Source organism: Micropterus salmoides, unplaced genomic scaffold (assembly GCF_014851395.1).
Source record: "Micropterus salmoides isolate LMB-PRFRI ecotype aquatic unplaced genomic scaffold, ASM1485139v1 Ms_hic_scaffold_9, whole genome shotgun sequence".
NCBI classification, from domain to species: Eukaryota; Metazoa; Chordata; class Actinopteri; order Centrarchiformes; family Centrarchidae; genus Micropterus; species Micropterus salmoides.
The window spans coordinates 25094694-25110506 of record NW_024044681.1 but is presented as its reverse complement, the minus strand read 5'-3'; the positions used below and the strand labels follow the sequence as shown (position 1 = coordinate 25110506).

The 15813-nt window shown below is 39.8% G+C and overlaps 1 protein-coding gene across 1 annotated transcript; it reads left to right on the top strand.

Moving 5' to 3' along the window:
• Window positions 1-1544: 1544 nt before the first annotated feature.
• Window positions 1545-15379, top strand: LOC119894992 (palmitoyltransferase ZDHHC23-A-like). Its single transcript, XM_038707735.1, has 9 exons — window positions 1545-1678; window positions 2946-3575; window positions 4326-4493; window positions 5029-5266; window positions 14231-14370; window positions 14471-14550; window positions 14675-14788; window positions 14890-14991; window positions 15095-15379. Exons 1-9 carry the CDS (start codon window positions 1560-1562, stop codon window positions 15112-15114), a joined length of 1611 nt encoding a protein of 536 aa, XP_038563663.1. The 5' UTR covers window positions 1545-1559; the 3' UTR covers window positions 15115-15379.
• The last annotated feature ends 434 nt before the right edge of the window (window positions 15380-15813 follow it).

Sequence of the window (15813 nt, the reverse complement as noted above, 5' to 3'; positions counted from 1 at the left end):
CTTTTGAACACCTCAACATAGCCTGTCAGCTGTGGGAAGAGGTATGAAAGGCTCCTGGCTCTCTGGCTCCCTCAGCCACTTTATTTACCAAGCATGCCAGCATTACAACTTCAGATGGTAACTTTTAGAAAGCTGAAAAGCAGAAGTAGGCTATGCTAGAGAACAACTTGTGAACTAGTTAATGACATGTGAGGAAGGTAGTCTTGTAAAAAGAGATCTGGCAGATGCAACACAATATCAAACCACTTGTCAGGAGGAATCTAAGCTACGTTCTGTTGGGACACTTCCACTGTGGGAATTCATGAAATGAAAACCATCTCGCTGCACTGATATGGTGTCGCCGCAGCACCACCAGAGCAGAAACGTCAGTCATTGACAGAGGAAGCTTAGTGACAAAGGTTCGTCTTTTTAATTTTCCTCTTCATCAATTTGCTGAATAACTTTTACCTGGAAAGAGTCAATGTGACATTTCAGCTGGGCTGTATTGATGTTTTTGTATTTTTGTTGTGGGGACAAAAGGTAAGTTGGAAGAGAGAAGATTTATATTGCATTTGTGAAGGTAGAGTGCTAGAAAATTAAGTTTAATTTAAAAAAATTAAGTCATTGAAACTAAGATAAGACAGACAGACAAAAGCTGTCTGAGATGTATATTTTTATTTCTGTTAATCCCTGGTCAGGCTCCATATGACAAGGCTGTAACCCAAGTTATAAACCAGACTAAAATAATAACTTACACTGACAATAACTCAAGGACTTGGCTTAGCTGGCCCAGATAGTTTGTCCCTGTGGACACAGTAGCCTTGTTTCAACAAATTACATTAGAATCTCTCGAGGACTGAGGATCCTCTGATTTTGGAAATGATTAATTTTTATTACAAACAGAAAATCTTGTAGTAAGTTACAGGTACAGGTTGAGTCAAGTGTAAGTTGCTGTAAACTGTATCTGTATTCTTATTATGTAGCTTTATAAATCTCATATAAAATCCTTTGTTTTTAGAGGATTTCAGAGGTTTTATATCATAATAAACAGTAAAAGTAGTAGTAGCATAATTGCTGTCAGATGTTTCTGTCGTACATATGTGTTTTTGCCGTGTGAGTCACCAGTTGTCATGGTCATTGTTCCTATGTGCTCTTCTACAAACTTGAAATTAGATACACACAGGTTCTGGATTTCATGTTTGTCGTCATTATCATTGCTTCTCAAATTTGGAGAAACAGTGAAGGGAGAGGTCAGTGAGACAGGGTCAGATCTCTCGCTCTCTCTGTATGGGTGTGTGTGTGCGTACGTGTGTGCTTGCTTGCTGCATATAGTGAGTGCGTGTTATACTAATTGCTAATACTAATTGCAGGAAACATATAGATTACTAAAACCCTTTTTGTTCTGAGGATTGTTGTTGGTTGTGGCATTGCCTTTTTATATTATGCATGTAACTTACATGTTTTAACATATTCTCTACACCAGTGTACTGTTCATGGTTCAAGGATACAGAATTTTAAAATGATGACCTTTTGTGTTGAAATGACAGCTTGTAAACTTCAGTCATCTTTAGCAAGCCATTATGAAATGGGAGAAGTTAAAGCCTCCAGAGCCAGATGATCCTATGTGTTGCTGTGAGTGTGATATCTACCAGTACGGATGTTGCTGTGACTGTGAAGATCTGGATGAAGCCTTTAACAGGTATGAAAGGCTTGAGGAAAAGGGTCAGTAGCCTACTGAGTACAATTACAGTGGAATATGCTGAAGTACTGTACTGGAAAGTAAAACAAGCTTTTGCTTTAAATGTTGTTCACATAGAAGTAGCATCTTTTAAAGTCTGCTCTAAGTAACAGACTTTTTTGTCATGAATTGTAACCAAGAAAGAGCAAGTGTGGTTACAGCTGGAAGTGAACAATTGCCCCAGGGCCCTAGACCCTCAGGTGGCCTGAGGGCTCCATGATGCGATTTATTTTTGGTGATTAATTTCAAACTTGCTTGGTAACAGCGTAGGCAACACAAAAGCACAATATGAATTGAAATGACAGGGACCACAAAAGAATATTTGCTTTCTGGGAGGAGTGTTAGATGAGAAGATTAATTCCACTCTCACATTTGCCAGTGAAATTCGAAGCTACAGCAGCTGGTTAGCCAGCTTAGCATAAATATGGGAAACAGGGAAACAGCTAGCCTGTCATCTTGACTAGGAACGGTCACTTCCTGTGATCTTTGCTGGTTGCCTTGCTCCATCTACTAGCCAAGAAATAGTCTGGAACATAACACCCCCTGTTGTTTTTACCCTATGAACAGAGCCAGGCTAGCTGTTTTCCCGTTTCTTTGTGCTAAGCTTTGTCTCTTGGCTGTAGCTTTAACTGACAGACAAGACAGCAGTATCAGTCTTCTACTCTGACTTTTGGAAGGAAATCAAATAGATCAATTTCCCAAAATGTCAAACTATTCCTTTTATGTAACACCAATCTTAAGGCCTTAGAGGGGCCCCGAGTGAAAATCTAGAATTCAATATTATTTCAGTTGTGCTTACAGGTTGCATATTCCTTAAAAAATGTATGCTTTATCAAATTACATCAAACAAATGACTACTAAGTAATGCATGCACACTGCACAGAGAGGGGAAGAAATAGGGGGCCCCAGAGCACAATTTTTTTCTGGGGCCCCCTAAAAGGTTAGTCTGGCCTTTATTATAAGAAAACTCTCCCTGAGAATTCCTCAGAAAGTAAAAAAAAAAAAACTAAATATCTTTCTAACTATGCCATTATAGCATCAATGTAAGCTACACTGTAAATCTTGAATTTGAGTACAGTACTTAAAAAAACAATCTACTTATGTGAAAGCATCACTGATTTTAGAGTGTATGAAATGTATGCCTGACAAGCACAGTGAAAACTACTTTCTTTCCACCAATGATAAGAGCTACAATATTAGCTACACTGATGACCACTTTTCTCTGTAGGTGGCTGAGAGACAGACCCCCTAAAGGTCGATGTCAGTCTCCTGTACTCGGGGCCATGATTGGCAATCTGGAGATCTCCATGATCCCGGCCCTGGTTCTGCTACCTCTTCTGCTGCAGGTTGCAGCTCTGCATTACCTGCTGGGTATCATCATCCTGACAGCTCTGCCCGGCCTGGTGCTGTGGTACTACTACGCCACGCACCGAAAGAGGAGACGCACCCTCTTCTTCCTCACTCTTTCACTCTACTCCCTGTTCTATATGTATTACCTTTTCATCACAGAGATCTTACCGCGTGGGGACGTCAGCCAGCTGCAGGCATGTACTGTGACCGCTGGGATGATTCTCACTATCGTCTCTCTTATTCACACTAAGAGAGGCCCAGGATTTGTGACCACTTCCCCACATGAAGCACACAGTCAAGAGGCTAACAAGGACTCCAAACACCTTAATGGAGCTATCCAATCAGCAGCCTCCTCCTCAGGGACTACAGCAGAGTTGCAGACAACAAAAGGGGCCCTGACAGCAAAATGGAGCCGGTGTCCTGTGTGCAAAATAATGCGACCCCCGCGGGCCGGACACTGTAGAACCTGTGAATCCTGTGTCCAGCGTCTGGACCACCACTGTATCTGGTGGGTTGGATTTAACATAAATATTTATATATTTCTTGTGTGGCCTGTGAATCACTTTTAAGTCAGTTATACTTTTTTGTATTCTGCATTCACAACAGATCATAAAAATGAAGGTAGAATTATGATGGATTAGATAACTGCCCTATAGTTACACACCAGCAATCTAATCTTCAGCAAAGACTCCACCTACCTCCTGTTTTCTTCTATAGCAGAGAAGGAAATGACTAATAACCCTTATAACATTAGATTACACACCAACACCAACATCAAATCTGTCAGTTAAATGGACATAAATCAGCCATTAAAGTGTAATTTTCAACTTTGTAGCTGTATAGTTGTATCTATTTGTATTAAAATATGTTCGGTTTTATTTTTTAAAGTTATAGCAGTTCTCAGCAAAACTATGTTCATATGTAAACCTAAACTAGACCTGTAAGCAGATATACCTAGCACCTGACGCAACCAAAGACCATTTCAGGGCAACCAGGAGGACAAAGCTATGGCCTTTGAGTCTGCGCTAAAAAAAGGAAGTGTTGAATTGTCTCCTAATGTAGGTAATGTTCTCTGCAAATATTTACCACTAATACTAATTCTAACTCAAAGGCAAAAATGTGTAAAAAAATATATTTTTATCTTGCTATTGCATGATTTTACAAACAATAGTAGGTGTATGGAGTAATTATCTGATCTCAACCTGTACATTGTTTGGTGTGTTTGTGTGTTATGTCTATATGTGTTGAGGTGTTGTAGGATAAACAGCTGTGTTGGACAGGCAAACCATCGCAGTTTCTTGCTGACCCTCTCCGTGTTCGTACTGACCTCTCTCTATGGGATCAGTTTGGTGCTTTGCAGCCTTTGTCCTCGACAGTATCTAATGACAGCTCTCTTCTACTGCCCCGGCGTCTACAGTCAGCCTAGGTACAACACTCTTTTATATTTCCTTTCTATTCTTTCCTGGTTGATATTAAATAATGAGCACGATCAACAAATAGTTAAAACATCAATAGCATTAGCAGGGACATAAATGATGCAGAAGGATGTCTCTTTTTTCTAACACAGTTTTACTGTGTTAGTCGTATTCTTTTCATATATTCAAGACAGTCATATTTTGTCATAGTCAAATTTCTTTTATCACTGTTACTTTTTATTTACTACCTTCCTTTGTTTATTTTGTCTTTTGAACCAGCATGAACAGCATATACACTTCTGGCAATGTATGCATACGTGCATACTTCCCTCAAATATGCCCTCTTTTTTCACTTGGATTACACCAAATTTATCTGATTATCAGATCAACTTATACCATGTTCACAAAAGTGAAATAACAGGTTTATAGTTAGGTGGCAGAAATATTACAAACACTAAATAAAGTGATCAGCTGCCAGCTTCTTGCCAGTGTTAAGAAGTTTAAAATGCTGCACTTTTAAATGCATTTCTTTCTTCATGTTTACAGCACGGCGCTTTGTTTCACCTGTGCTTGGTACAGCAGCATTGTCACAGGTGGATTGCTTTACCTGTTGGTGGTACAAGTTCTGAACATCAGCTTCAATGTGACGGAGCGGGAGTCTCAGCTAGCTCTGAGGAACAAAACGGGGCAGATCCGCCTGTGGGGACTCGTCATCGACACAGGAGAGAATTCACGTGGCTTCTGTCAGAACTGGGTTGAGTTCCTCACCATGGCAGATGCCGCGGTGTCTCCTCGCTCCAGCCTCACTGACTTGGTCTAGTTTCACATTATACTCTAATAACATCATGATAACAGACTGTTAATACAGCATGTGTGAAGAATTCCATCTCATGTATTTCTTATATCAGTTAGTGACTTCCAATGCTTATTGCATTTAATACATTAAACAGTATTTTAACGCTACAAAGAGTTGCAGGGGGATGTCAAGGTACTAATGTTGACTACTTAATAAACCACACATTGACACATGTTTTGGGGTTGGAATTTGTTGTACAGCTGTCTATTTCTAAGGAAATAGCATACACGCATGTTACTGTACATATTTTCTCTACCTGCAGAAAGTGAAAATCATGTGTGCTTTCTGACTGAATTCAAACTATTTTTGACTGCATGTCAATTAAAAAATGAAACCTTAACCTTTTAATAAATGAAGACTGACTCTGGGGTTGAAGTCAAAGAAGAACTACAGCCATGCCTTCAGCTCTGTGAGATGCTAATAGTCAGTACGCACCTAGAAAACACAACAGCTGAATTCATGAAATGGAAAAGTAACTGAAAAAAATGGAGAAATAACTTTGCAGAAAGTTTACTAGCAGTGTATAATAGCTTGGCTTTGCTTTGGTGGTGCCAGACAAAAGCCCTTTTTGTGTCCGCAATTGAAAGGGTTTAACCTCTGTACAGTGGCCACAGAACATCTCAGACTTAACTTGTCAGGCTCAGCTGTCAGACTTCCTCAGCCGCAGATGTGCTTTGTCAGGCTCAGCTCTGCTATGCTAATGCATGTTAGAAACATGCCTTCAGTTAGCATGTTTGCACATTTAAATGTTAACAGACATTTAGCATTTTACCATGCTAATATTTCCTTTTTAGCATGTTAGCTTATTAGCAAGCTGTTTCTAGTGCCTGTCTCTCTATTCTGTTTGCACAATTAAAAGCTGCAAATCAATCAGTGTGCTCTAGTCTCTGTTTTTTCTATGGAAGTTTGCTGTTGTCAAACTGAGGAGCACCTGATTCAGCTGTATATTGCTTTGATTGTGCGGAGAACCCTGTTTCAACTAGTACTATTCTCTGTCAAGCAGAAGGGTGGAGCTGGCTGGATGCCTCCCTGAGGAGATCTCCTGACTATGGAGAAATCCCAGGGACATGCAGGGGAGATTATATATCCCATCCTTGCACTTTTATAAAACTTCAATTTAGACTGTTCATTCAGCATTGGATTTAACAAAACAGGCATAAATACTGGCACAGACAGATCACTGCATCTGACCCAGTGGTCATCTTTGCTGTTATGACTGATGCAATCTTGTTTTTCCTGTATTCACTTAATATTGTTCTCTGCAGTTCTCTGCATTATTGATTTTTTTAATCTAATGGTTTTTGTCCATTGCTTTCTCATAGTGCCAGTGGTGCTTCTTACACTGTCCAGACCATTTAAGACATCCTGTGATTGTTTCTGTAAATAGACAGTTATAAATATTATTTATTTATATTACGCTGAAAGTCAGTCTTGTACTCAAATGTATTGTATAACATTCAATGTGTATATGTTTTTTATTCATTTTATTTATTCACTCTTACTTAGCATAATAAACATAGCAAACTGAACAGTGTATGTACTCTCCTGTGATGTATAGACTGCAGTGTTTCACGTAGTAGGCGTGTGACCTCTGACATATATAGCAATTGTAAGTCGCTTTGGTTAAAAGCGTCAGCTAAATGAATAAATTTAAATGTAGTGTCATGCCATACACTGCCACCGTCTGGTAAGCCATTGTAAGTGCAACCTAAATTCGTTTAAACCAAGATGGCCGACGGACGTTTGGAAATGCTGAGCTGCTCAGGTAAATCTTGCCATCCCCTGCAGGTAAATAAAATTTGGTAACAACTAAGGAGTACTCCTGAGGAGTAGTGCAATTGTTAAATTTTCCAAGTATTGATTTTATGTTGGGAGGAAATTACAATTAATCATCTGTTCACTAAATTGGACATTATGCATCACTGGCTGTATTTCAACTACAATTAACTCACTTTGTTTTTCTGCTAACTTTTGGGATGTAATTCAATGGATTTATGTTACACTTGCAGTTTTTGTAACAAAAACATTATTTTGTGCAGATTAGTTCCATTATGTGAGTAACATTTAGTGTGTTGCAGCAAGTAATAGAAAGGCATTCAGTGGAGCAAATTCAAAATCAAGTAAGTATAATACTAGTGCCAGTGATAATGAATGGCTGCCAGAAATTGGAGAATCTCCAAATGCTAGCAGTAGTGATAGTGGAGCTGAGGGTGCTGAGATAGAGATGCTGAGGAGTCAGAAGTGAGGTTCAACGTTTACGTATTGCATTAAACTGCATTAGAATATGTTAAAATATGTCACCACATTGGTTTAACAGCATTAAAAATATAGTTTTCACATACTATGTCATTTTATTCATTGGTTTATTAAATAAATATTTCTTCAGTTAATACATTAGGCGCACACTGTCCACCTTAGTAAGAAAGTCCTTGAAAAATACAGTGGGTACGGAAAGTATTCAGACCCCTTTAAATTTTTCACTCTTTGTTTCATTGCAGCCATTTTCCAAAAATCAAAAAAGTTAATTTTATTTCTCAGTAATGTACACTCAGCAACCCATCTTGACAGAAAAAACCAGAAATTTTTGCAAATTTATTAAAAAAGAAAAACTGAAATATCACATGGTCATAAGTATTCAGACCCTTTGCTCAGTATTTAGTAGAAGCACCCTTTTGATCTAATACAGCCATGAGTCGTTTTGGGAAAGATGCAACAAGTTTTTCACATCTGGATTTGGGTATCCTCTGCCATTCCTCCTTGCAGATCCTCTCCAGTTCTGTCAGGTTGGATGGTAAACGTTGGTGGACAGCCATTTTCAGGTCTCTCCAGAGATGCTCAATTGGGTTTAAGTCAGGGCTCTGGCTGGGCCATTCAAGAACAGCCACGGAGTTGTTGTGAAGCCACTCCTTCGTTATTTTAGCGGTGTGCTTAGGGTCATTGTCTTGTTGGAAGGTAAACCTTCGGCCCAGTCTGAGGTCCAGAGCACTCTGGAAAAGGTTTTCGTCCAGGATATCCCTGTACTTGGCCGCATTCATCTTTCCCTCGATTGCAACCAGTCGTCCTGTCCCTGCAGCTGAAAAACACCCCCACAGCATGATGCTGCCACCACCATGCTTCACTGTTGAGACTGTATTGGACAGGTGATGAGCAGTGCCTGGTTTTCTCCACACATACCGCTTAGAATTAAGGCCAAAAAGTTCTATCTTGGTCTCATCAGACCAGAGGATCTTATTTATCACCATCTTGGAGTCCTTCAGGTGTTTTTTAGCAAACTCCATGCGGGCTTTCATGTGTCTTGCACTGAGGAGAGGCTTCCGTCGGGCCACTCTGCCATAAAGCCCCGACTGGTGGATTGCTGCAGTGATGGTTGACTTACTACAACTTTCTCCCATCTCCCGACTGCATCTCTGGAGCTCAGCCACAGTGACCTTTGGGTTCTTCTTTACCTCTCTCACCAAGGCTCTTCTCCCCCGATAGCTCAGTTTGGCCGGACGGCCAGCTCTAGGAAGGGTTCTGGTCGTCCCAAACGTCTTCCATTTGAGGATTATGGAGGCCACTGTGCTCTTAGGAACCTTAAGTGCAGCAGAAATTTTTTTGTAACCTTGGCCAGATCTGTGCCTTGCCACGATTCTGTCTCTGAGCTCTTCAGGCAGTTCCTTTGACCTCATGATTCTCATTTGCTCTGACATGCACTGTGAGCTGTAAGGTCTTATATAGACAGGTGTGTGGCTTTCCTAATCAAGTCCAATCAGTATAATCAAACACAGCTGGACTCAAATGAAGGTGTAGAACCATCTCAAGGATGATCAGAAGAAATAGACAGCACCTGAGTTAAATATGAGTGTCACGGCAAAGGGTCTGAATACTTATGACCATGTGATATTTCAGTTTTTCTTTTTTAATAAATTTGCAATAATTTCTACATTTTTGTTTTTTCTGTCAAGATGGGGTGCTGAGTGTACATTACTGAGAAATAAAATGAACTTTTTTGATTTTTGGAAAATGGCTACAATGAAACAAAGAGTGAAAAATTTAAAGGGGTCTGAATACTTTCCGTACCCACTGTATGTGTTTAAAAAAAAATTAATTCTAATTATATTTTGCATGCCTAAAGAGCAATAAAAACACATAGGAAAAAAATCCAGAGAAAGGCTGTCATAATTCATGCATGAAAGGGATAAATAAAGTGCAGCAGTTTGATCACCCCAACATACTCTTAAAGAATAAATAAGTGAATAAATAATGTTGGTCATTTCAGTTCCTCAGGGTATTTTAAGAGTAACCCTGTGAATGATAACTGCTGCTGAGACTCACTGGCTATACTCATGTACATTTATATAATTACTTACTGGGCTTTTTAGTGCAAGCAATGTTGTCATATACACAGTACAATTTGGTGAGCCTTTCTTTAGCATTATTTTAAATGTGTGTGGGTGTGTGTGTGTGTGGGTGTGTGTGAAAGACAAATCAAACCATTTGCCTCTCTCTTTACACCCTGTGTAAAACCATCCATGTTTCATTATTGCAGTAGTAATTCTGGTACTTTCTTCTGGCATTGGAGGAAGCTTTTATGACCAAGGTCATTAAATACCAACCACTCCTAAAAACCATCTCAGAGGTAGGCTATAGGTGCAGACTTGTTTTCGTATTTGGCAGCCATGGACACACACACAGATTGGTTGTAAGAGGGCTTCAAAAGCTCTCGGGTGCCCAAAAAGAGGGCTAAACAGCTCACAAAGTACTGTGTTCTATCACCTATTATTACTGAGACGCTGTTACTTACACCCATGAGAACTGAGTGATATGCTTTGTATTGAAAAGACCTGCTGTATGCCAGTGGTCCATGATTTTGTGTATGTATTCTACTGGATCCTTTTTTCATGTGGACATAAATAAATGGTTAAAATGTGTGTATGTGTGTGTTGTGTTCAGTTCCCCACAGAGTTGTAAGTATGACATCTGGAAGTCTGAGCGCTTGTGGCAGAGCAAGTCTTTCTCACTTTATCCCTCAATCAATTTCTCTCTTATGCTTACTACTCTGAATGATATAGTGTTTTCTTCAATATTGCTGTGCAACTCCATTTTTAAATTCCCTGAACTTTTAATATTAGATGTTATTTCTGAGTGCTCCTGTAGAAATTCAATTGACATGAACAGTTTCTTCCACTCGGTTGTTCATAATTACAGTCTGAAGGATATAATTTGAAGGTATTAACCTTGAAATGTGTAACTCCGGCTCAGCACTGGAAAAAAGGGGCCTATGATTTGCTCTACTTTATCAGAACTATAAATAAGGATGTAAATCATCACAGAGAAAATATGATTGAATATTTTGTGAATAGCTCATTGCCCAGAGCAATCACAGTCTCAATGCTGAGATTCCTATGTGTGCCAAGGAGCTCCAAGGCAGGCATGCATACACACAAACACACACACAGAGCCTTGAGTTGCTATCCGTCATTGACATAATACATTCCCTAGCCCCTTACTCTAACCGTAACCATCACAACTAAGTGCCTAACCCTAACCCTAATCTTCTATTCTAATTCTAATCCTAACCCTAAAACCCGGTCTAAACCCTCAAACAGCCCTTTAAACGTATGGGGTCCAGCATTTTGGCTAAGCTGTCAGACCCCACAAATATAGTAAAACAAGAAATAAAGTTTATGGGATGTTTGGAATCAGGTGTTTGGATTCAGGGAGAATTGAGTCATCTGCCACTGGTGACATTTTGAGTTTGGGAAGCAGACACCATCTCCACTTGAGAGCATGCTTAAGACTGCCCGGAGACTTCCCATGATGCACTGAGCTCCTCTCTCCTCCTCTTCATCTCCATCTGTATGCATTCTTATTCCATTAATACATGTCACTAACTCAACTTCTTCCCTCTCCCTTAGTTTTGTGCTTTCTCATCCCTCTCCCCTCTCCTTCTGTCACTTTCCGCAGGGGTTTCTGGCTGTAGAGTCTTGATCTGTGGTTGTAGGCCACCTGCTGCCCCCATATTTCACCTGCTACTACAATTATTATTGTGCCCGCTCATGGTGGGAATTGTTGGGTCTCTGTAAATAATATTTAAAAAGAGTACAGCCTAGATCTACAGTACAGTCTAACATAACTTCTATTGTAAATGTGTGCTATATCAATAAAATTGAATTGAATTGAAAATTTGGAGAGTGAAGCAATGAAATATTCATTACACCCAAATATTACAGTGACAGAGAATAAACATAATGAATACAGACTGTAATCTTTATACCCTCACAGCTTTGCCACAAAGGTACAAAAGTAATTTGGCCTTAGGGTAGTACACGAGGAAAGGGCATGGATTCATTACTGTAAAGTCAAGAGAGTTTATTTTCCTGGGAGTTTAATGTGCTGAATCTGCTGTTTAGGTCATGTGATTTCTTGTGAATAAAGTTGACATATTGGCCTGAAGATGGCACTAGAGGAAAGCTCATGGAGTGGCCAAAATAAAAAAAGCGTTTGACCCCTGGGCCTAATCTGGTTGACTCTTATTCAATCGATTTAGTTAATCAAGAAGGGTCTACATTATTTGTCAGTATCTGGCTTCACTTATTGAACTGTTACAAATATGTAACACAATTGTAACACACACAGCTGCAGTGTTTCGTGTGAGCCTGTCTTTATAAATACCTTTGTGGCACGACATTACTAAGTATTGGTTTTCTTGGGGCAAAAGGCACACCTGTTTGAACTGGAAAAGTATGTAGGTCGGAGAAATCTTTGTACTGTGGCGTGTATCTGCCTGCATGTGACTGCACAACTCATTAAACTAATTCATCTCCTCATCATCATTCCTGGATTTATATTTGAATCTGTGCAGCGGAGAAAAGTCAAGAGCTCGGCCTTGTGACCAACCTATTTAAGATCCGAATTGCAGACAAAACTAATTGTGCACAACAAAACATACTTAAAGTACCAAAAGTAAAAGTATAAATTTCCATTTCAGGATATAATGATAATAATTATTATACCAATATACCTTTTTCTCCTTAATGGATACCTGCTCTCTCTCTCACTGAAAACAACACCTGAATACAGTCAGGAAGTGTTGTGTCTTTTGGTCAGTACGTTATTTGTAGAGTTTTTAAGTCTACTAGGCCAGTACATTTTAAGGCACATGAATTCATAAATAGATTAGCGGCTACTGCAAACAACATGAAAGCAGTTGACAGAACAATCTCACCTGAAGGTCCATTTAGTAGTTTTTTGGGTACTTTCAGTTGTGATTTTCAACAACCTCAATTGAGAACTTCTTGTTGGCTTAGATCATTGTTGTCCTTCAATCTCTCCATTTTAGGGTCCATTTAGTAACTGTTCTGGTGCTTCTGATCACATCGCATGATCTCAATCAGCAGATGAAGTTAAATTATATTCCATTCTTCCAGGTGATAGACTGAGTGATTAGTTACTCCAATTATACTGAGTCCGCTTATTAAGATGCAAGATCGTTGACTTTGGAATGAACTTTGAAACTCAATGTGAAATCAGTTCTCTTATTTAAAGTGAGGGAGCTATAAGCTGCACATAGAGTTATTTTCATGTCAGTAATTTGTGTAATTTTATGACAAGTGAGGAGGAGAAAGTATTTACAGATTTTTAACCCATAAAAGAGAGACTATAGTTTCACAGGAAAGCATTTCAATTCACCATGAATGCAAGCATCACAATCTGGAAGGGTATTTGTGTTGTCTCTGTGTTTTACTATCGCAACTGCTGACAGATGAATTTAATTCTGTGGTCTCTGCCACAGAAAGCACTGGAGGGCAGCCCCTGCCTTGTTTACCACTTTTGGTTACTGTGTTTTTACAGCTCATACTCATGAACAGTAGGCTGCAAAATCAAAGTCCATTATCAGACAACGTGCTTTCTAACTCTAACTATGTGGCAGAGATTATATAATTTCTACCCTACTTGCTGGTGTGGTTATGCAGTCCTTGGCATGTTTCTCCTGTCTACTGTCACAAATTCACCTCTCACGCGGTTGACTGAATTCTGCCCTGGCAGGGCTAAAAGCTTACCTTGTCGCTGTGAAATTGTTTGTACGTTTGTATGAAGCTACACGTGTTTGAACCCATCCCTGCTCTGGGGGGTTTTGTGGGTGTGGGAGTATGTGTGTGTGGGGTAATCTCACTCTCCACTATATAAAGGGTTGTCAGGCAGAACTACAACAACAGACCTCCAGATCTTCATCCCGCACTCTTCTCCACTGTCATTTCTGCGACTGATCAGTAGCTATGACTTTACTGCTGACTGTGCTGGGAGCCGTGCTCTGCTCCTTGACGGTTTCCTCTGAACTCGTGCCCCAGGCAGACTTCAATTTACAGGGGGTAAGACACATCACTGGGTGAAATTTTATCATGTTTTGATTTAAGTCACAATATTGATTCATGGCACATGTGTGCATTTTGTTTTGTAATTCGTCCTCACAACTGAGTCAGCTGCAGCCTGAGAATCTGAGGTTGTGCTGTTTCAGGATGTGTGATAGGGTGTTACATGACGATTACTAAATTGTCAAAGGAAATTATTTTATGGTTATGTGAGCTAGAAAAAGTATCAAAGGATAATTGGACTTTGACTGATGATGTAAACCTTCATGCCTATTATGTAAAATGCATTTAAACAGCTGTGTACTTGAATTAGATGTGTATCTCCCTCAAGTTTTGCAAAGAGTAAGGTGGCATTTAGGTAAATAAATGTGTTTTCTAACCTATCATCACTTTCTTACACACTAATGGACAACTGTGTGTATAAAATTATCTTTTCAACTTTTCAAAAGTCCTGCACCTGGTTTTTATTTAAAACATGCTGTTTAATTGCAGGTGTTTTTTTATTTTCATTTCTCTAAGTTTGCTTTGTGTTTGTCCACAGATGGCAGGGAAGTGGTACCTGATTGGATTTGCCACTAACGCCCAGTGGTTTGTCAGCCGCAGAGCCAGCATGAAGGTAGGCACGGCCATGATCACCCCAACTGCAGATGGGGACCTGGACCTTTCATACGCCAGTCTCAAGTGAGTTTGAGAGGGCGGACAGGGAGAAAAGAGGGGGTTCTTTTAAATAAAGGAGAGCAGTGGTGACCCAATTTGTCCTGTTTCAATGGTTTCCTTGCAGCTCTGATGGCTCCTGCTGGAGACTAAACAACTTGGCCAGGAAGACTGATACACCTGGAAGGTTCACCTACACAAGTGCGCGTGAGTGCACTCCCACACACACACTCAAATACTTAACACACAGAGGCGTGCAACATTCACAATTAAACCATCCACTGTATTTCTGCTTTTACATGATCCATTTTGCCCTTCTCCCTTTGGGCAGGCTGGGGAAATGAGAATGACATGCGGATTGTTGACGTGAAGTATGACGAGTACGCCCTGATTCATACCATTAAGATCAAGGCGGGTCAGGCCACCATTGTCAACAAATTATATGGTAAAGTCATTAGCCGTGATGCTACACGCTGTCCTATGATTTTGTTCCGTAGTTCGGTAGTTATGCATACTATAGCAAATTCATCTCTTGTGGTTTGACAGGCCGTGGAGTGGACCTCAGCCCTGAGCTGCTGGAGAAGTTCAGGCAGATCTCCTTGGAGACTGGCATCCTGCCTGAAAATATTGCTTTCCTTCCCAAAAACGGTACTTTTTACATCTATGGGAAGGTTTTATGTAAAACATAAGTCACCTGTGATTGAGAGTGATGTTTTTGCACTCATCATCCTACTCTTTCTTATTTCTTCAGCGGAGTGCCCAGCTGCCTAGTTTCCTGCCCCGGTCATTGTATGTCAATGATGCTGTCTGAAGACCTTAACGTTTGCTCTGAATATTCTACTTTTATCAAAGTCACTTCCATAAACTGAGACTACGAATTCTTTTTTTTCCCAGTTTATTTTATTCTAATGCCACTAAACATGATGTAATGCCTGGTTTCAATATTAAGCTTTTGTCTACCTGCAGTTTAACAGAGCAGTCTTTAAAAAGTCCCTTCCAGACATGTTTTGAGACATATAAAATGATTTGCTTTGAATATTTGTGTCTGTGTTTTTTTCCACAAAAAAAAAAAATTAATTGCCTTGTTTTAAATGGCTAAATTCTTTCAATTCTCTCTATAAATATTGTCCGTTCTCAGAGTGTGCACTGGAGGCTGTGTGAAGTTTCCACACCACGAATAGGCTTCCAAACTACTTGTGGAAATAAAGTCATGCTTGTACGTGCTCATCTTAACAGTTCCCTGTGGAGTTGTTTTTTCATGAGAGGGTCCCCAGTTTTGTTTGTGTTGTGCGCACCAGGACGCACATGTGGGTGACGTGACACACATTACTGCCAGTGGTGTCTTATCCAATGATCTAGATTGTAGTAATGTGGCAACAAAGCTTGTAAACAAGGATGTAAACAGAGCAACAGATTTCAATTGTTCCACGTTTTATGAGGGAGGAAATAAATTTAACAGATTTGTGGTGC

What these genes read in the sequence shown, in the direction of transcription:
- LOC119894992 (XM_038707735.1), top strand. Translation starts at nt 1,560, where the DNA reads ATGAAATGGGAGAAGTTAAAGCCTCCAGAGCCAGATGATCCTATGTGT. An exon ending in CTGGATGAAGCCTTTAACAG is followed by an intron (nt 1,679 to 2,945) that starts GTATGAAAGGCT and finishes TTTTCTCTGTAG; the next exon opens with GTGGCTGAGAGACAGACCCC. An exon ending in CTTTCATACGCCAGTCTCAA is followed by an intron (nt 14,371 to 14,470) that starts GTGAGTTTGAGA and finishes GTTTCCTTGCAG; the next exon opens with CTCTGATGGCTCCTGCTGGA.